A 21,956-nucleotide genomic window follows, 5' to 3' on the forward strand; every position below is an offset into this window, starting at 1 on the left:
TGTTACTGTTGTAGGGGTGTCAGGGGAAGGATTCCCACCAATAGATGGGTTAGGGGGAGGGGTGATCGAGGTGATATAAGGGGAGAACGGGCGGGAAAGGGGGGCCTTTGGCGGGAACGGGATTGGGACGGCTGGCGACAGGTGTGAATGGAAGGAAAGGAATAAAGGACGAGACCCCTGCAATCTCGTGTCGGCTCCTCTCTACATTTGGTGGCAGCGGTGGGATCCTAATGGCTACAAAGAAGAATCCTCGCGGGAGGGAGCCGAGGGAGGAGGAAGCAGGGGCCGGGGATCCTTCACATCCTGGGCAACAAGGGGGCCTGCTGTCAGAAGCAGCAGAAGGGGGCCCGGATCGCCTGGAGGATCGCATGGAGGACCGCATGGCCCGCGTGGAGAGGGCGCTCCAGGAGCTCTTGCAGAGGCTCCCTATGGGGGGCCCGCCGGCACCGGGACCCCCACCCCCACGCGTACTACGGGAGGAGAGGCCACGGGAACCGGACGCCGACCAGCCGGCCGGGCAGGAGCCGCAACCAACCTCGTCACGCCAGCCGCCGCCGCTCCCGCCAAAACCCCCAGGGCTAAACACCCAACACGGAGAGCAGGTGGCCGGACGGCCGCGTCGGCTGGGGCCCGTCGACAAGTTTGTGGCTGAGGAAGAAGATTGGGAGGAGTTTGTCCGCCGATTCGAGGCTGCCTTCCACGCTCTCGAGTGGACAGACGAAGAGGCCCTACGAGCGCTGCCATCTGTTCTGGGCAAAGAAGCACTCTCCTCTTACACCTCCCTTCCCTCGCACAGCAAGTCCACGCTACAGGCGGCCTACGAGGCTTTGGGGGAGATCTATTGCCCGGCGGAAGGAGCCTTTAAACGGTTCCAGGATCGCCAGCGAGGGGCTAAAGAATCCCCTTTAGCCTACAGGGGGGCGCTGCTCGTGTTGGCGAGGAGAGCTTTCCCTCGCCTGGCTGAAGAAGCGCTCGAGGACCTCGTGGTCGAGCACCTCATCGCCTACGCTTGCCGCGCCGGCGTTGTAATGCCCGTAGTGACGCCGGAAGAACGCACCTCGCTGTGGGCTGCCCGGACCATCCAAGCCCACGAGCAGGTCATGGGCCGGGCGCCACCCGTGGGCCCGGTGGCTGGCGCGGCGGGGGGGAACAGCCCAGCCGTTGCCGCGGCGCTACTTGGTCCAGCGACACTAACCGCCGAACCTGCACCGTCACCACAGGCTGCCGGGGGGGCATCTGGGGACGGACCGCCGACGTCTGAGACGGAGCCATCGCTGCGGGAGGTGTACGCGGCGATCCGGGGACTGGCGGAGCAGAGGGACCAACCGCCGCGTCGCTGGCAGCCGCCTCTACAACATCGCGCCGAGCCCCCCCGACGCAACGCCCCGTGGGTCTGCCACCGTTGTGGTCGCGAGGGGCATGTGGCGAGGGGGTGCCGCACGGAGCCGGAGGCCGCCAACGTCACCTGGAACCTGCCGGGGCCGAACGCCGACAGGAGCCAGGCGAGTGACGCCGTCCCACCCGGCCTCTCGGGCGGGCCGGGTAATTACACTTCCGACGCCGCGAACTCACCGGGAGTCTCCTCGGGGTGGGCGCCGGTGGTGTCGTTTCCCGGTCCCCGCTGTTCTGGTCGGGGGAAGGGGATAGCGCCGGGGCCTGTGGTCGCATCGCGACCCGGAGTGGCGTCGCGAACGGACGTGACGTTGCGTCCGGAAGTGACGTCGCGGTCGGAAGTGGTGTCGCGGATCGCGCCGGGAATTGCGCCGGGGCCGTGGACCGCGCCTGGAATCGCGCCGGGGCCAGGGACCGCGTCGGGGATCGCGCCGAGGCCGGGGACCGCGCCGGGAGTCGCGCCGACGCCGGGAGGGACGTCGCGGGCGGAGGTGACGTCGCGGGCGGAAGTGACGTCGCGGCCGGCAGCGACGTCGATGCCGGGCGTGACGTCGCGCGCGGGCGGGGTTTCGCGGGCGGGCGTGGGTTCGCGGGCGGGCGTGACGTCGCGGGTGGGCGTGGTTTCGCGGGCGGGCGGGGTTTCGCGGGCGGGCGTGACGTCGCGGGTGGGCGTGGTTTCGCGGGCGGGCGTGGGTTCGCGGGCGGGCGTGACGTCACCGGCGGGCGTGACGTCACCAGTTACCTGCAACGCCGGCGAGTTGCCAGGGGCAACGGCCCGGGGGCGGAGGCAGCCCACACGATTGACATTGCGCCCTGGAGCAATTCCACGACCCGCCTCACCACCGCTTTGCGACAGAGCGAGACGGAACCAGGGGGACCACGCCCCCGTGACAAAGGAAAGGGAGGGGCTCACGGGAAGGCCCACCCCCCAGTCCCCACCGCCCCCTGCAATGGGGGGGCCCCCCCACACCACAAGGGGGGCCCATCCTACGTCACCTAGGGGGGGCAATTTGCACTACACAGAGAGCCCAGCCCGCAACCCAGGGGTAAGCCCACACTATGTAACAAGGGCGCGTCCACCCTGCTGGGACGCACTCCAAAGGGAGGAACCCCATCTTCAGTCCATCCACACCCATCCCCCATCATTTCACCATGCACCACAGGATAACGAGACGCCGCCTGGTCAGTGGCCGGACTCAGCCACACAATGGAGGAAGCTGGCAAGGCGGGTGGTAGCGGCCACGTCAGGAACCTCGGTCCTGGTCGGTGAAATCGCGGGAGTGTCGGCACGTATCTTGGTCGATACGGGGGCATCAGCCACGATCATCTCGAGCACCATGCATGAGATGCTGCCGGATAAAATCCGACCTTTAGTCCCCGTCAAGACAACGTTCATTGCAGCAAATGGAGGCAGCATGGGCTTCCTGGGCCAGGTTGAAGCCCCGATACAGATTGGACAGCTTTCGGTAGCAGGACCCATCCTTGTCTCCGCAACGTTGCCCGTACCCTGCCTGTTGGGGACGGACTTTCTGAGGCGGATGCCAATGAAAATCGATCTGGCCAATGGGCGGGTGGAAGTCCAGGGAACGCATCTCCATTTCCTAAAGGCGGAGGGGGCCAGCCGGGGTGTACCCTACGTGCAGGCTCTGGTCAGTAAGTCTGTCTCCATTCCCCCGGCAGCCCAGATGCTGGTTCCGCTGCAATATCGGTCCCCCCTCGTGACAGCCCGACCAGACTCACCCATCCTGGTGTCTCCGGCGTCAGCGGCCATGGATCGTCATGCGCTGGTGGGGGCCGAAACTATTGTACAGAGGAACCAGCATCTGTTCATTCAGGTGCTGAACACCTCCGATAGAACAGCGACGGTGCAGGAGGGAACAGTTCTGGCCCACGTTAGTCCCTTGTCACTAGGAGCCCCAGGGACAGAGCCCGAGCTTGTAGGCAGCATCGGCCAGTCCGAGGACAGAGGGGCCAAATCGTGGATGGACCAGCTGGCGGGGCCTGAGCCGGGATTGCCGCCCGACCAGAAACAGCAGCTGCACTCGTTATTGCAGGAGTTCTCGGACGTGTTCAGCCGGGGACCGTTCGACCTAGGGCGCACAAATCTGTCACAGCACCACATCAACACGGGAGATGCCGCACCCCTGCGCCAAAACACATATAGAATGAGCCCAATGGAAAAAGGGCACATTCAACAAGCGGTGCAGGAGATGCTGCGGGCCGACATAATTTCTCCATCCTCGAGTCCCTGGGGGGCACCGGTGGTCCTAGTCAAGAAGTCAGATGGGTCACTGAGATTCTGTGTGGACTTCCGACGCCTCAATGCCGTCACGCTGGCCGACGCATATCCCCTACCACGTATCGACGACTCATTGGATGCACTGGCGGGAGCAAAATTTTTCAGTACGCTGGATTTGTTGTCCGGGTTCTGGCAGGTCCCACTAGACGCGGACTCCCGGCCTAAAACAGCATTCCGGACACCACAGGGCCTGTTCGAGTTCAACTGCCTGCCTATGGGCCTCCAGACGGCGCCGGCAACGTTCCAACGCATAATGGAGTTGGCCTTGGCAGGCCTCCAATGGGAAACGTGCCTCATCTACCTGGACGACGTCATTGTTTTCAGCCGATCATTCGAGGAACACATTGACCGATTGCGTCAGGTGTTCCTGCGGTTCCGGAACGCGAACTTGAAGCTCAAGCCGTCGAAGTGCCACCTTATGCAGTCGTCGGTACGCTACTTGGGCCACGTCGTCAGTGAGTCGGGAGTGGCTACAGACCCGGAAAAGACGGCCTGCGTGAGGGCCTGGGCTGTTCCCACAACGGTTCCGGAGGTACGCCGGTTTGTGGGTTTCGTTTCTTACTACCGCCGGTTTGTGCCCAACTTCGCAACCATTGCCAAGCCCTTGCACGTGTTGACGGCGAAGAACCAGAGGTTTTATTGGGGCCCTCTGGAGGAAGAGGCATTCCAGCAGCTGCGCTCACGTCTGACAGATGCACCACCATTGGCCTTTCCGGATTTTGGCCTCCCCTTTATCCTGGACACGGACGCCAGCGATGTGGGCATCGGCAGTGTTTTGTCGCAAGTCCAGCAGGGTCGGGAGGTGGTTATCGCCTATGGTAGTCGCGTGCTTTCATCAGCGGAGCAGCGCTACTGCGTCACACGTAGGGAACTCCTGGCAGTCGTTCACTTTGTGCAGCAATTCCGACCCTACCTGTATGGTCGCAAATTTACGGTCCGCACTGACCACGCGGCCTTGCAGTATTCGCTCCGCATCGACCAGCCTTCGGGCCAGCTGGCCAGATGGATAGAACGCCTGCAGGAGTACAGGTACCAAGTAGTGCATCGCAAAGGGACCAGACATGCCAACGCAGACGCATTGTCCCGACTGGTGCCCCAGGGCCCTTGTGCATGCACCACAGGCGGGGCACGCTGCAAGGAGGCGAGGCCGGAGGGGACGGTCATCGCTCCTGTACGCACGGCGGAGGGCGCACAGGGTGAGGTCCAGCTGACCGACCACGACCTGGGGCTGACCTTGGACGATTGGAGACGGCTACAGCTGGAGGAAGCCCCACTGCGAACACTACGCGCCTCAGCAGAGGCAGGGGGGGAGGAGTACATCGTATGGGAGGATCTCCTCATGCGATGGGACCCGACAGGGCGCCGGCGATGCCTGGTAGTTCCGGAGTCGCTGCGTCAACAATTGGTTATGGACGTACACGGCCGCCAGCTGCTGCACCTGGCAGGGCGGAAGACACTGCACACATTACAGGGTCGGTACTTTTGGCCAGGTATGACCGCTGACGTGCATCGATGGGTCGCTACCTGCGTCGAATGTGCGCGGCGAAAGCCGCCACCCCGGGTAAGCCGGGCGCCCCTACAGCCCATCACGGTGACCAGGGTCAACGAATTGGTTGCGTTGGACATCTTGGGACCGCTGCCGGTCACGCCACGGGGAAATAAATACCTGTTGGTCGGAGTCGAGTACTGCACGAGGTGGCCGATGGCGTGGGCCCTCCCGGACCAAACGGCACAGACCATCGCCGATGCCTTCGTGGGAGGCTATGTCCTTGATAAGGGGGCACCGGAGCGGTTGCTCACGGATCAGGGCAGGAATTTCTCCTCACAGCTATTGAAGGACGTCTGCTCTATCCTGGGCACTAAAAAGGTCCGAACATCTCCATATCATCCCCAGACCGATGGGATGGTAGAGCGGCTTAACCGCACCATAGCGGCCATGCTGTCCCAAGTGGTGGACGAAAACCATTCCGACTGGGACCTCCACATTCCATCGGTCTTAGCGGCGTACAGGGTGGCCCCACACGCGGCGACGGGGTTCTCGCCGTTTTTCCTGATGTACGGACGGGATCCCGTTCCGCCTATTGAGGTGCAGCTGACGGACATTCCGGCAAGAGCCGACGCATGGCCGAAGGCACTAAAGACCTCCCTCATTTATTTGAGAGAGGCCCGCCAAGCAGCCGAGGCCGCATCGGCCGCGAGCCAAGAGAGTAATGTACGGATACGGGAGAGGACAGTGACAGCCAAGCCCTTTAAAGTTGGGGACCAGGCATGGCTACACTGTCCTCAGGTGCCGGTTGGCCTCTCACCAAAGCTGCACCGACCCTGGAAAGGGCCGGTCGAGGTCATCAAAGCACTCCGACCGCAGTGCGTCCAGGTCCAACTGGGTAAGCGACGATGGTTTGTACACCCCACCCGCCTTAAGCCATACATCTCTCCACCGTCATCTTCACCAACATCACCACCAACATCACTGCCAACATCATCATCATCCCTACCCAGGCCAAGGTCGCCGACCACCACGCGCCGACCGGCAGGGGGTTCGGTGCCCTGTGTTCCCTTGTCACCTACAGCACCCCATGTGAGGCCTGACGGAGCGGCGGCACGAGCGGGGGCCGGAGAGACAGCGGCGCCAGGCAAGGCGACACCGGCACCACCGAACCAGGGACCGCGACGAGAGGGCCTTCGAAGGAGGGGGCCGCCACGGTCATCTGCTGCCTGTGGATGTCCGGGCTGTTACGGGATGCTGGCTGGAGACCTGGGCAGGCCGCGCAATTGATTTGTTGTGTTATATTGCATTGTAGGGTTGTGGGGGGGGGTAAGGGCTGTCGTCACTGTCAGTGGTGGGAGGCATGGGGAGACTTAAATGGTCCATGGGGGAGGCAGAACCGAGGACGGTTATTTTTTCTCCGGGGGGGGGGGGGTGATGTAGGGGTGTCAGGGGAAGGATTCCCACCAATAGATGGGTTAGGGGGAGGGGTGATCGAGGTGATATAAGGGGAGAACGGGCGGGAAAGGGGGGCCTTTGGCGGGAACGGGATTGGGACGGCTGGCGACAGGTGTGAATGGAAGGAAAGGAATAAAGGACGAGACCCCTGCAATCTCGTGTCGGCTCCTCTCTACACTGTTATCTCTTCATACGCACATTACATGGCCATCACTCATTCACCCCCATTCATTCCATCCATTGATCATAATTTACTATCAGAATAATAATTATCATTGCATGGCTCTCACTCATACACCCCTATTCATTCAATCCATTCATCATCATTTACAATGATTACATGTCTATCACTCATTTGCCCCCATCATCATTTACTGTCATCAATTTCACTTTCACCAATGTCACGCATAATCACAGATTTGCCCCAAATTGCTTCCTCTCATCCATTTCATTCACCTCATCTCCATCGTCTCATTCGTATGTAGTGCCGTTCTTCATTCTTTGTAAAGTGCCTTGGTTAAGGTGCTGTATAATTTCCGTTAAGATAAGATGAGACAGACACACGGGACTCCGTCGTAAACGTCACAAGACTGTTTCACACTTCACGCGACTCTCATTCTCACATCACGCGATTCCGTTTCACACGTGACGTTAAGATGAGCCAGACACACGTCACGCGACTCCGTTTGACACGTCACGTGACTCCGTTTGACACGTCACGTGACTCCGTTTGACACGTCACGTGACTCCGTTTGACACGTCACGTGACTCCGTTTGACACGTGCCTCGACTTCACTTCATGCAGCTTATTTTCACGCGGGGCCTGCCACTCCTAAGCTGCCCCGCAAATTACATTTGTATCCCCGTCACTGCGAGCAACTTAGCCGCACTAATCGGGTACCAGTGGGCAATATTCTCGTCGGCGAGCCTGACGGCCACCTGTCGTCGTTGACCGGCCGGACCCCTCACGCCGGCGCGTCTCGACCCCGCCGCCGCCCCTGCGCCGCGTCCCCCTCCAGGGGAGGTCCCCGTGGTGCAGCTGAACTGGACGGCGCTGGCGCTGGAGTGTGGCGTGTCGCGCGCCCAGGCCGAGGGCGCCGTCCACTGCCTGCTGCGGACGCTGGAGCGGGCGCTGGCGGGCGGGCGCAGCGTGGAGCTGGGCCTGGGCGCCGTGGGGCTCCTCTCCGTCAGGGACTCGCATGTCAAGATGCGCTTCCACCGACGCTTCGTGCTGCTCGCCACGGCGGCAGCGCCGGGTGGTGGCGGCGGCGCGGGCGAGGACGCGCTGCGCGCGATGATCGACGTGAGTGCACGCGGCACGCGATGATCGACGTTGAGGACATGGGGGGGGGTCCTCGGGATATCGGAAAGGCTGCGATGCCTGTCTCTTCATCGCCACCTGGTGTTCAATACTCCAGCAAGGATTTTTTTGACTCGACGGTACGAACGTAGAAGGGTGGCTGAGCCCCCCCTTACAGCAAGGCGGCCGAGCCTCCCCACACAGCTCCTCGGCACGACGGCGCTGGAGCAATGACCAAACACATTGACCCCTACACAATGGGGCCTTATGAATTTGTGTACGTATGTTCAACTTCTTTCGCACCGTACGTAGCCAACCATGCTAATCGGAGGTGCGAGGGACAAGGACAAACTAAACACAAAAACCAAGTTTAAAGAAGTGAGTTTTCAATTGAGATGATTTTAAAGTGCAAAGCCTCCAGTGGATTCCTAATATCGTAAAGAACAGCGTTCTAGACGGCTGCAGAAGCGCATCTGAAAGCGCCCCACGATACGGCGGCCGTCTTTGTTCGATGGCTAGCCAAAGCCGCTGCGAGTATGACCAGAGTTCACATGATGGATCACACGATGAAGAGTTGGGTGGGTGGACAGATGAGGACTTTATATATATTGTTTTATTTACGTTTGTTTACTGAGGAGGTTCCTGCCAAGTTTTTGAAGTCAGGGGATGATGTCGCTGCTGCTTCTGTGTGATCCCAACTGAGCAATCTTGCAGGAAATGTTTCAGCATTGGGATGTCTGGGCCTTTACCGGTCACACAGTTGTGTGTCTTTAGCTGGGAGGAAACCGGAGAACCCTCGGGAGATCCATGCAGACCACGGGAGGGAGAACGCACCAAACAGGTGCTCGAGACGGGCATCGAGCCCAGTCGCTTCTCTCCGTGAGGCCACGAGGGAGCGAGTACAAGGGAGGAGGGGGGGCAGCGCACGGTGCATGGCAGGGTCGGCACGGCAACAATTGGCCGGGGGGGGGGGGTGAATAGCGGATGGTAACTCGAGCGGGGGGGGGGCGACGGACGGACGGTGACATGAGGCTTCGGAGAAGGGCTGAACGTACACGGGACAAAGCGAGTCGAGAGAGCAACGATGAGAGAGAGAGGGACAAGATAAGTGGATAGGGCTGTGGATCATCAACAGGGTGAAGAGATTTTGATTGGATTCTATCAAAGCGTTATTTGTATGTATGTACGTTGAACTTCTTTTCCACCGTACGTAGCCAACCGTGCTAATTGGAGGATGGGTGAGTGTGGGGGTAAGTGATTTTGTGATTGGGTGAGTGGCTATGTGAGTCTATGTGTGTATGATGTTGAACTTCTTTTGCCACCGTACATAACCAACCGTGATAATCGGAGGTGTGGGGGAAGGACAGCAAACTAAACACAAAAAGCAGTTCTAAAGAAATGAACCTCCTTATAGAGAGACACTCAGACCTATGGCTCAAAACTACTCTCCCTGACAAAACCATTGAGATGTACAGACACCCAGACCTAGGGCTTGAACCTATGCGCACACAACAAGCCAGGATGCTGCGGGATGCTTCTAGATGCTACTCATGCACCTGAGTCGTTGTTCAGCCTGCGTACGCATCTCACGTGTTATCGCGGACTGTGCTTTACCCCCTTATATTATATATTATAACGCGATTTTTCCATAACACGGTGTTCTTCAGGAACGCAACTACCGCCGCGTTTTCGGAGACTGTTCTTAGAAGAAGTCGATCCGAAGATCTCAGGGACCTATTTTTAGCAAACTCTTAATGATGTTTATTTTACCAGGTAAGACCCACTGAGCTATCGAGCTCTTTTTCAGAAGCTTGTCGTGTGGCAATTTACAGCAGCCAAATAATCTAAACACGTGATGTTGATTCTAAATGCGGAGAGAAAAACCGGAGGACCTGGAGAAAAATCCACGTGACCACGGGGAGGGAGACACAGCAAACTCCAATATACTGCAGGTGTCAGGGTCGGGACTGAACCCACGACCTCCTGTATACCAGGCGAGGTAGTTAACATCTCCTAGCCACTGTGGTAATGACGGGAGACTTAGAGACGGGCAAACTCCAAATATACAGCAGGCGTCAGGGTCGGGATCTAACCCGCGACCTCCTATGTACCAGGTGAGGGAGTTAACATCTCACCACCGTGATGATGAGCAGAGAGAGACAGGCAAACTCCGAATATACTGCAGGTGTCAGGGTCGGGACTGAACCCACGACCTCCTGCATACTGGGTGAGGTAGTCAACATCTCCCTGCCACTGCGGCACCCCTCGTTGGTGTACAAAGGCGGATCGTGTTCCTGTAAACATTTGCGGGGCTTCACCCATTTGAGTGTTTTGTCCCTTGGCCCACAGCGACCGGGCACCGCCGACTCGGTGCTGCCGGAGGGCCCCTTACACCGGCCGGGCACGAGCAACACCCTGTGTCTGCCACGGTGAGCACTCTCTCATCCTCGTTTTGTTTATTCACAAACCGCAGCCTTTGAGTGAATCGAGCGACATCAAAGTCATACCCGAAATTGGAGACTTTTTTTCGGGAGGGTCTTGACAAGTTTTTATTTCCGCGGCAGGGGGCGATGTTGTTGCTGCCGCGTGTCTTTTTGACGGCAATTGAGTCATTTGCAGGTGATGTTTTGAGCATTGGGATGTTTTGGGCCAATACCGGTTACATTTATACTCGTTGGTTCTTTCGGAAAAGTCACGTAGGTAGAAAAATTTAATAAAATAAAAAATAATATATCGCGACGTTTCGATCGCAACACAAGCAGTCGTCCTCAGGTGGACGACCGCTTGTGTTGCGATCGTGATATATTATTTTCTATTACATTTTTCTACCTACGTGACTTTACCGAAAGAACCAAAGAGTATGGATTTATGCAGTCACGAAAGTTTAAAATCAAGACCGGTTACATTTGTGTGGGTTTATTATAACTATGGGAGGAAACCAGAGAACCTGGAAGAAACCCACACAGAACAGAGGGAGAGCCTGTACACTCTGCACTAAGGTGCCCGAGTCAGGAATCGAACCCCCTGGGCGCTTCCTGCTGCGAGGCACGAGCATCGTCGCCGCTCACCACCATGACGCCCATCACCGTGTACGGCGTGGCAGCATGGCCGCCCCGGTTTTCGAGGCCAGGTCGGAGCTCCCCCCAATTGCGGAGGCGGGGGTCATGGGAGACGGAGACGGAGGAGACGGTCGCGGGGACAACGTGGAGCCGGGAGACGACGGACACGGAGCCTGGAGCGAGGGACACGGAGCTCAGAGCGAAGGGGCAGACGCCGGTAACGTGGCGGCTTCTGGCCCAGCGGCTCGCTCGGGCACACACGCAACACAAACAGAATTATAATCGGAATCTTTACTTATCCTGGAGGAATCCGATGAGCTATGAAGCTCTTTTTCACATATGTGATTGTCTCGTGACGAGAGTAAAATAAAAAATAGTTTTAGTTTTGGTCTCCTCCAACCTCACTGTGTGGGTATTGTCGGCAGACCCAGCTCTTATCATTCATGCGCTTCTGACACCCCAAACGTCTCTGACCCTGGCAGTCATTCTGTCAACTATAAACTATATTTTATTTTACCAGGTAAGGTGCCCACTAAGCTGTGTAGCTCTTGTTTTCAGAAGTGACCCTGATCCATCATAAATGATAGCTCAACCGAGTGGCTGATATCACCGCAGCAGCGGCGGCCAAATAACTTAGTGACGACAAACATGCGCCAGGAGGCGGGGGGAGGGGGCGGGGTGTCCTTCTGTTGGAGCCGCTGTGCGGTTGTGCCCCAGTGTCCCGACGTTTCGCTTCGTGTGCTGGGAGCTTCCCCAGGAGCACACACACGGGCGGGGAGTGGACTGGTGGCACAGGGCAGGTGTGGCAGAACATCAAAGTTGGTGCTCGTAGCGGTTGCCCCTTGGTGTTTTCTGCCCGGTGGTAGTGGCCTTTTTTTGGCTAAGCCGTTGAACAAAGACATTGGTCACCGCATCGTCACGCGGCGCTTTCAGATGCGCTTCTGCGGCCGTCTGGAACGCTCTTTCCTTCCGATATTAGGAAGCCCACTGCAGCAATGGATTTTTAAATAATGTAGATTGAAACTCATTGAGAACACCGTTTTGTGTTTAGTTTGCTGTCCTTCCCCCGCACCTCCGATTTGCACAGTTGGCTACATACAGTGTGAAAGAAGTTCAATATACATGCATAGACTCAGATAATCACTCACCAACTCACATAGTCACTCACCCATACACTCACCCATCCTCTGATTTGCACAGTCGGCTACCGACATATGCACGTGGCCTGTAATCATCAGGCAGTTGTCAGAATGATTATGGGAGTTAATAACACACCGGTGTGCTGCCGAAGCGGTAATAAATTGGCACGTTTGTTCATCACATTATGACTTTAATAACTGGCTGCGTTGGGTGGAGTAGAGTTTAGGACGCAGCATTTCACTCACACCGGTGGTGGCCGGGTTCGTAGCGCAGCACGCTTACGAAACTTAACATTGGTCGCGAAAGGCCCGCTTATTAGCAAATCATCGTCCTTGCGTTTCCCATAGAAGAGGATGCCAACAAGAGGATCGTATTAAGGCAGCCCGTGCCGTTGGCCAGAGCGGGCAACTTCAGCTGGACACCGGAGGCCTGCGGCAGGCCTGCGCTGGCGCCGACGGCCGCTCTGGCCTCACCGCCCCGGACCCCGCAGAGGCCGCTCGGTGGCGCGGCATCGCCGGGTCCGAGAGCCGCGGCGACGCCACCCGGGACGCCACCGGTGGCCCCGGCAGGTCCTCGCCGAGACGCCCGGCCGCTGGCGGCAGAGATGCCGAGCGAGGTGGCGATGTCGCCGAGATCGCCGCACCCGCCCTCGCCGCACCGCGTACGCTTGCCGCTACAGGTGCCCGCCGGCAGGTACCGTGGCACCTGCTGGGCCCTGGGCCGCTGCGACGGTTCTGGCGATCCCGGCGATCCCGGCGATCCCGGCGATCCCGGGGCTAACAGCTGTACTACTGCTGCCCATGGCACGTGGTGGCTAACAAAGACAAATATCTCCCGTGTAGCCTTAACAGATTGTTGGGGCAAGTGCTGTTAGCGAGCAGCACCTATGAAGGCTGGAACGGCGCACGAGGGGGTAGGTGGCCAACACCATGCCCGGCCGCCTTTGTCTCCCCAGTGGTGATATTTACACACCACACCAGGTACTAATTTGAGGCTGAGTCGACCTAGGGGAGGCCCATGACCAGGTTAGATGATCATCGCCGTTGGTGGCCGTGAGGGAATCGAACTCGGATCGCCGGATTCGTAGCGCAGCGCGCTAACCACTGCACCACCGCTCCCCATGACGCTAACACGCACGCGCACGCTGAGTGACACCAGTGCACCTGGTCACTGTTGAGTGTCGAGCGAGGCTTTGTGTGGGATCGTGTAAAGGGCACTGACATCACTTAGCCCTGACGGGGAACACAGCTGACATCTGAGATTGTTGTTCTCCTCCTCCACGTGGCTCCTCCGCAACGCACGCATCCTGCCACCGTGGCCGCCACAATTCTGGTTGTAGCAAATTGCCCAGTCGGTGCCACTTCGGTGACCCTAGAATAGCAGGGAGGGCGCGTGTCTCAGGACCGGTTCCAGATCACGTCGCTCGCCAACGACGTTAGCCTTCGCCCGGAATGCGACTCGGGTCACCGGGTTCACGGTGCAGTGGCGCCAAACTTCTGTACCACGATTCCCACTGTTTCCTGCGCTAAATGTCACTTTCAAATTGGGGTCGGTTCACCTGCACCCGTTCAGATGACGGCACTGATATTGACCGTGGCCGTGGGTCGGACATGCAGGCCCCCCCCCCCTACCCCTCCATTTAACGCCGGGTGGTTGCGTTCCTGAAAATTGCTGCAATAAAAGGACTTTGCTGGAAGGTTGGGGGGGGAGGGTGCAGTTCCAGCTTCGTCATTTTAATATTGTTGTTATAATATTGTTGGTATAATATTGTCGTTATAATATTGTCGTTATAATATTGTTATAATATTGTCGTTATAATTTTGTCGTTATAATATTGTCGGTATAATATTGTCATTATAATATTGTCGTAATAATAGTCGTTATAATATTGTTGGTATAATATTGTCGTTATAATATTGTCGTTATAATATCGTTATTGTAAGTAGTCCGCCACGTGCTAGACTCACGTTATAGTGAGCAAACCCTTTCATCCGTTGGCAATTGTGAAAGGTGCCTTGCAACCACGAGCAACACTCGCCAAAGAGTAGCAAAGCATCGGTACTCCGTAGACGCAATCGCTATCATGCACAGCGATCATCGCCCCCCGTGCTGGCAGAATATTGCCCCAGGTAACCCTTGCAAGCGAGACCGTGTTCCCGAGATAAACAAAGTGAGCTTGAAACTTGACGTAAGTGGCTCCTTTAACCCTCGCTCGCATTACGCAGCGCTTGCTTCGTCATCATCAGCTCCTGTTTTGCTTGACAAAAGGGGCTGTTGTTTGGCGCTGTAATAATTCATCGGGCCCCGTCTGCGTGTGTCTAGAGTGTCCCATGAACTATTGATGGCACAAGGGCCACGACGGTCTGCGTCGGTTCAGGGCAGCGGTGTTGCCCATCACGGACAAAAAGGTTGCGAAAACAAAGGCTGCTGATGATGATACTGAGGACGATGATGATGACGACGATGGAGATCACCGTCATCATCATTGTCGTCATAAAGAACATCATAATCATCATCATCAAGGGCCAGTGCGTCGAGCCAATGGTAGTGTCACGATGCATCGAGTCGTTGGAACGCGGCATTTGTTGTCGCAGGCCCGGCTGGCTCGGCCCGCGGACGCGCTCGCTGCGGCCCAGCTCAGCGGCGGCAGAGACGGGCGCCCACGGGAGATGTTCCTGGTGCCCCGCGCCCGCGCCGGCCACACCGCCGGGCTGCACGGCCCACGGGCATGCCGGGCAGGTGAGGCACCAAAGCTCACGCTCACACTCGCAGTGTGGTGGTGGCGGCAATGTTAACTACCTCGCCTGCTATGTAGGGGGTCGTGGGTTCGATCCCGACCCTGACGCCTCCTGTATATTTCTCTCTCTTTCTCTCCCCGTGAATGCGTGGAGTTTTCTCCGGGTCCTCCGGTTTTTTCCTCCACATTTAGAATCAACGTGTGTTTAGAAGTATTTGGCTGGTATAAATGTACACATGATGTATGTTGAAATTCTTTCGCACCGTGCATAGCCAACTGTGATAATCAGCGGTACGGTGATAAGCAGTGATAAGCCACAAAGAGCTAAAAAAAAGTTTTTAGTTTAGCTGAACGTGGCGGCGGCACGTTCGCCGCTTGTCTCAGAGGTTTCTCACCTCATTTCACTGCTCCTTCTCGAACTCCTTCTCTCACTGAGCCATCACCCCAGTGGTTCGGGCTCCACTCCTCTCCTCCTCAACCCTCCTCCAGACCTCCGTGTTTCTCCCTCTTCCCATCCAGGTGCTTTTATTCCGGTACAGCACCTCACCCGCACCTCGACACCTCGCAAGTCTATAGGACATTCGGTGTTGACTTCCCCCACAAAGTGGTACTCATTTTACGGACCCCAGGAGGGAGGGAGTGATGATGGGCTGAGTCTAGAGTAAAACTATAAACTATTTTTTATATTCTACGAGGTTAGGCCCACTGAGCTACGTAGCTCTTTTTCAGAAGTGACCTGGCCACAGATGATAAACCCAACGAAGTGGCATATTGGGTGGAAATTTACAGCAGCCAAATACTCTAAACTCATGATGTCGATTGTAAATGTGGAGGGGAAAAACGGAGGACCCACAGAAAAATCCACACAACAACAGGGAAAGAGACACGCAAACTCCAAATATACAACAGCAGGCGTCAGGGTTGGGATCGAACCCACGACCTCCTGTATATCAGGCGAGGGAGTCAACATCTCCTCGCCGCAGTGGCACCCCCCTGCCCCCCCAACCAGGATTTGAACTCGCAACCTTCCAATCACAAACTGGCCCGCTCTGCTGCCCAGACACTTCCCACCGTTGGTGTTCTTGTGAAACCAAGTTAACGCGATGATGCAATGTTTTTGTTTTCTCCATTTCAGCACGATCTTCCGACTGCTGCACGGACTCCCGTGGAGAGGGTATCTCTCTCTCTCGAAACCAGCGCCCCCCCCCCCCACCACTTGCTCTTCTGTGGCTCCTAGAGCAGCTGTCGTCACGTCCAATCCGCAGCGTGTCTCACTTTGACTCTCGTTTCTCAAGTCAATTTACGATATTCATACGTTCGCACTTACACGACTGCTAACAATGTAATGTAATGGCTATTTGATTATTTTAGTATGTATAAAATCATAATTAAGGTTTATTTTTTGGGTTAGACCGGCATAAATATAAATGTGGTCGTTAAACCCGACAAAGCCAATTTCGTAAAGGTTTTTCACGTAAACAGAACGTGCCCAATTAGTATACTAGTTCAGCGCTATCCGCTTGTGTGTTGGAGAGTAAACCCACGACAACATTTACAATTATAGTGGAGTGTATAGTGAAGTGCATAGTAGTGTAGTGTATAGTAGTGTAGTGTATAGTGTATTGTATAGTGTAGTATACTAGTATACTAGTTCAGCACACCAGTTTGAACCCACGACAACATTTCCAACTGGAGGACCGTGACGTTTCACTGGGGATTACAACCGGCCTCATCAGGCGATCAGCCAGAGTTGTGGGGAATTCCCCCTCCTTTTTCAGTCTTAAATAGAAGGGGTAAAGGTGATGGCACGTTTTGTTTACGTGACAAACCTTACAGATTGGCTGTGTCGGGTGGTGGTGGTTGGTTTACCGACACATTTATATTTACGTGATCTCACCTAAAAAAAACCTTTATTATGGATTATATTGGTGGTGAAAGCTTACGTGTCAAATTCTACATATGCATAATTGCAATGTATTTACTAATATAATTCTTAGCGCTTCATGTTAAGGCCCAAGGCTTAATGAGCCAGACTGGCAGCTTGAGGACTCTTAGAATTCAGTGTTAATACCCAAGGCTCGGAGGCCCCAGCCTAGGACTCCTTTATGATTCTTTAGGTTCGGGATTTATTACTGGGCCTGGTGGGGCCAGACCAATGCACCTTTAGGATTCTTCGGGTTCACTGCTCTTGAAGGCTCACGGGGTTTGTGAGGTTAAATGTCAGCGCCCGAGGCTCACGGAGAACACGTCACGAGTAGGCAGAGCGCAGCAAGGAATCGGCTCATGCAGTCACGCCGCGAACGTATATGGATACCGTGAATTGAATATTCTACGTTGTATTTGTTGGTTGTGCCTGTGGCTGTCTTCGCTGTTGCACGTGCGTCGCGTTCCCGTTGTTGGTGTCCTTGTGTGTATGTGTACGCATGTTGAACCTCTTTCGCACCGTACATGGCCGAACGTGCTAATTGGAGGTGCGGGGGGAAGGACAACAACAGGCAGAGCCATTTTTGTTTTCAAATTCGAGAGATGGTGGTCGCCCACAACAAATAACGTCACGAAGCAGCAGGCCCTTAAAGAGCAGCACGCGGAATCTGGAGCCGGAGGTTGTCGACCCTGCCCACCCTGGAGGGAGCATGAGGTTCCTTGCATGCGGGCGTTGCTGATAGCGACGGTGTTCTCTTGCGTGTCCCCGGGTCAGAGATGTCCTTTAAGTAAAGGGAGTGACTTCACGTCGAGGCAAGAGGTGCAAGGGGCGTAAGTCGTACGCAAGGAACATGGAGGAACAGGTTCAACTTTGCGCACTTCCATGGCTTGGAGCGAAAGTCTCTGCAGGTTATTTATTCAGATGATTAATATTCCTCACGTGTTATAAGGACACGTTTGGTATCCTTACTAAACATAATTTTAAACCGTTTAGTAAATTTTGACGTCCGCTCTTAACCAATGAATACGAGCCGCCTGGAAGAGGAATCTGGTGAACATTTGAGTTTCGGAAACTTGAGTTTACCACAAAATATTACAATTGTGCGATGCCATCATCACGTGGGGGTCAGCACCGTTTCCACTGTCGACCAAACCTGGACATATTTCCAAGTCAGCCTTGGGCTATTATCAACACGGCGCAGTTCATTGCAGTAAAGTGCAGTAAAACACAATATCGGTACGAGATCTCGGCACAAATCAATTCCCCGACGCCCAAACACAGACACCAAATTTCCCAGACTGTCGGGGGAATTTGCAGACCCTGCCTTCGCATGTCGCAAGATGAAGAATCCACGTGGAAATCTCTCTGCTATTTGGCACAACGTTCATTTCAGGGGGCGAGTGCCGGAATAGTGGAATGTGCACGACAAGAGCCGACCGCGGCGTTACTCCGTCTGTTTGGCATTTGACGTCCATTTAACGTTGACTGCATCGTGCCGAACTTTGTACGCCCACCCAACCCCCCCCCCCCCCACCTTTACACACGGTCACACTACGGAGGCTGCCTTCTGACCGGCTGTGTGCTGCTGCTGTGCTGCTGTTCCCGTGCACGCAGGAGCTGTGCTACCTGTGCATGCAGCGCTCGCTGCGGAACGTGCCCGTGTATGTGGCGGAGGAGCGGCGGCTGCAGGAGGAGGCCGAGGAGAGGGCGCTGCTGGAGTACCGGCACGGCCAGGATCTGCAGGCCTTCACCAAGGAGCAGGTACCAGAGCGGCGGGCCTCCCAAGCTCGGGGGGGGGGGGGGGGGCGGGGGGGGGGGCACGCTGCCAACCGCCGAGCGGGCGTTGTGCGGGCGTCGTGCGGGCGCGGCTCCAGTGGCCAGACGCTCGCGCACCGCAGTGATGGTGAGATGTTTACTCCCTCGCCTAGTATACAGGAGGTCGTGGGTTCAATCCCAACCCTGATGCCTGCTGCTGTATATTTGGAGTTTGCGCGTCTTTCTCCCCATGCTCGCCTGGAATTTTCTCCAGGTCCTCCGGTTTTTCCCTCCACATTTAGAATCCACATCACGGATTTAGAGTATTTGGTTGCTATACATTTCCACGTGATAAGCCACTTCGTGAGCTATCATTTGTGGTCGGGTTGCTTCTGAAAAAGAGCTATATATCTCAGTGGGCCTTACCTGGTAAAATCAAAAAATAGCTGAGAGTTTTTATAGTTTTTATCGCCAGGGATTAATGTATCTATACAATTTTAACTTATATACTTAGTCACTTGTTTACCTTTCCTATACTTTGAACTCCTATCATGTTTTTGTATTGTTTGTGACCCGCCCCTTACTGGGCATCTTTGAAAAAGGGCTTCATAGCTCGTCGGATTCCCCCTCCAGTCTAAATGAAGATTCTGATTCTTTATTCTGACTCGAGTGCCATCCAGCGTGGAGTTTGTACGTTCTCCATAATGAAAGCCTAAGTGCCAAACTGGGTGCGTTCTCTCTCTCTCCTCTCTCCATCACCTGTTCTGCATGGGTTTCCTCCGGGTTCTCCAGATGTCCTCTCATCGCTAAAACAAACGATTTAACTGGTATTGGCCAAGCATCTCAATAAAAAAAAAATCTCCTGCAAACTACTCATTTTGGATCACACAGCAGCAGCAACATCGCCCTCCTCCCCCCAACTAGTGCGAAAACTTGGCAGGACCCTCCTGAAAAGAGTCTTGAGACTCAGTTAGGCTTTGCTGGGTAAACAATCATAATAATAATGAGTTGTCACAAAAGGTAATCAGACACCCCGATGGCTAAGAAATAGCCACTACATTTTTGACAAAAATCACGGTATTTTTTTTGTTTGTGTTTTTCTCCCAAGTTTATGGGGAGAGGTGGCACAGTGGTTAGCACACTGCGCTACGAGTCAAGCGGACTCAATTAAATTCCCAGCCCCTTCGTCAATATCGGTGGCAAGCTATACTTTAACTGGTCTCGGGCCTCCCGTAGAGGTTGACTCAATCTCAAATAAGTAGCTGGTGCGGTAAATATCTATGCTGGGGAGAAAAAGGTGGCCGATTGTGATTCTGCTGTCCTCCCCCTGCACCTCCAATTAGCACTGTTGGCTACTTACGGTGCGACAAAAGTTCAACATACACACTTAAATAGACTCACATAGGGGCCGTCCATAAATGACGTCACGCACCTGAGAGGGGTGGTCAGACATGTGTGACGATGTGTGACGGGGGGGGGGGGTTTGAGAAATGTGACGTCACATCAAAATGCGCAACTTTAAATAAATATAGAATTTTGTTTAATTTTCATTATTAACTATTTGATTTCGATTTAAAGCTTTCGTGACTGCAGGGATTCATCTTCTTGGTTCTTTCGGTAAAGTCACGTAGAAGGGAAGTAATAAAATAATAAAAACAAGACATAATAAAATAATTCTCACGACGTTTCGGCCACAACGCAAGCAGCCGTCCTCACCTGAGGACGGCTGCTTGCGTTATTTTATTATGTTTTGTTTTTATTAACTATTTGATTATTTAAATTTACTAAGGTCACCTTTTATTTATTCCATAAAGGAGCATTTTGCTTCTCCATGGGAAAATGGAGAAGCATACATTTTGTAAATGTTTTTAATGATTGTTATTAAACATTTTGATTTTAATGATTCTACCAGGGCGTTTCATTCTGTGGAATGAATATGTGATTGTTATAATTGTACTCTCTATTTTGCTTCGTTCTACTACAAAGTTTCAAGTATTTTTTATAGTTATAATTACTTTTAATATTTTAGAATTATAAGATAATTTCAATATAATATTCTGAACATCTGCAGTTTTAGTTATACGTTGAATATTTTCAATTGAATTTTATGCTAAATTTAAGCTTTCCAACGCCTCCTTTTTAATACGTGTTTCTCCTACAACATCAGAGTGCAGCGCCACATTAAATACGCACTACAATGACAATAGTTTAAAGCGATTTGAAGCATGTTTTATTTTCAAAATGGAAATATGGTTTTGGGGGGGGGGGGGCAGAGCTATTTGACGTCATATTTGAAGGGGGTCTGAATTTTGTGACGCTGTGTGACGAGGGGGGGGGGGGTCAAAAATCTTCCAAAATCGCGTGACGTCATTTATGGACGGCTCCATAGTCACTCACCCACTCACCTAGTCACTCACCCACACACTCTCCCATCCTCCGATTAGCATGGTTGGCCACGTACGTTGTGAAAGAGGTTCAATCTACGTACATATGTACACCCTTAGTTCGCATGTTGTAAATGTATATGAATGTGTACGATTGACAGCACTTTCCTCAGCACAGCAACCTGTGTGGGCTACATTTGGGGGTGGGGATTTTGGCATTTGCAGGAATTGATGGAGCTGGCCCGGGATAACAGCAGGAAGGTGGCAGCCTTCAACCTTGGCGTGTCTGAGGCCGTCAAGGCCTCCAAGCATGGACAGAGCAATGGCTTTCAGGTACCGCGCACGGCTTGGTAGATTCTTCTCAAAGAGCAGTCACTCGCAACGTCTCACTGACGAGATCGGCAACCTCCGATGGAGCACGGTTGGCTACGTACGGTGCAAAAGTTCAACATACATAGGTACACAGGCTCAGCCACTCACATATTCACTCGCCCACTCACATAGTCGTCACCCACATGCATACGTCAGTACCAAACTAAATAAGTATGCAACGCCTCCTTAATTGATCTGTGCCTCCAGATTTACAAAAATAAATACATTTGACACTTCCCATCAATGGCACGGCCGTCTGGGAGTGCACAATTTTAGTAGCAGTGGTTCAGCACAAGCGAACGATGGGACCGGTTTTGACGCAGTGTCTCATCGGCAGTGAGGCTCGCTTCAAGCAATGCCGGTGAACTGCCAGATGTTAAAGGCGACAACATATCTTTGAAATACGTTTCCTAGTTCGACGTAAAATTGTATAACGCACGCGTCGTTGATTGAAGGGGATCACGTTGGCTGCTGATGTTGACACCAAGCAGAGGGGGGGGGGGGGAATCACACACGTGCATGGATTCTGTGAGGCTATCCAACATGCTTGCGCTGGCGTGTGCGTGTTTGCGTGTCTGTGCACGTGTGAGTGTAGTGCTTTGTCTTTATTTGGCGACAGCGCCTGCATGTGTCTGCGTGTCTGCATCTTG

General features: G+C 54.5%; 2 protein-coding genes across 2 annotated transcripts in view; both read left to right on the forward strand.

Annotated features, from left to right (window-relative positions):
• Nucleotides 1-21,956, forward strand: part of CCDC81 (coiled-coil domain containing 81) — a 37,434-nt gene that overhangs the window by 11,116 nt on the left and 4,362 nt on the right. The window contains exons 5-11 of the mRNA XM_078880501.1: nucleotides 7,655-7,938; nucleotides 10,285-10,364; nucleotides 11,039-11,211; nucleotides 12,482-12,827; nucleotides 14,729-14,873; nucleotides 18,410-18,556; nucleotides 21,160-21,267. Coding sequence (XP_078736627.1) covers nucleotides 7,655-7,938; nucleotides 10,285-10,364; nucleotides 11,039-11,211; nucleotides 12,482-12,827; nucleotides 14,729-14,873; nucleotides 18,410-18,556; nucleotides 21,160-21,267 — 1,283 coding nt within the window. The remainder of the gene's footprint in view (nucleotides 1-7,654; nucleotides 7,939-10,284; nucleotides 10,365-11,038; nucleotides 11,212-12,481; nucleotides 12,828-14,728; nucleotides 14,874-18,409; nucleotides 18,557-21,159; nucleotides 21,268-21,956) is intronic.
• On the forward strand, nucleotides 20-6,580 carry LOC144950340 (uncharacterized). The gene is made up of 2 exons (XM_078880458.1): nucleotides 20-1,502; nucleotides 6,262-6,580. Exons 1-2 carry the CDS (start codon nucleotides 231-233, stop codon nucleotides 6,271-6,273), a joined length of 1,284 nt encoding a protein of 427 aa, XP_078736584.1. The 5' UTR covers nucleotides 20-230; the 3' UTR covers nucleotides 6,274-6,580.

This window comes from Lampetra fluviatilis, chromosome 57 (assembly GCF_964198595.1).
Source record: "Lampetra fluviatilis chromosome 57, kcLamFluv1.1, whole genome shotgun sequence".
Classification (NCBI taxonomy): Eukaryota; Metazoa; Chordata; class Hyperoartia; order Petromyzontiformes; family Petromyzontidae; genus Lampetra; species Lampetra fluviatilis.

Bases quoted from the DNA above. Each gene is read 5' to 3' on its own strand.
- LOC144950340 (XM_078880458.1), top strand. From the start codon at position 231: ATGGCTACAAAGAAGAATCCTCGCGGGAGGGAGCCGAGGGAGGAGGAA.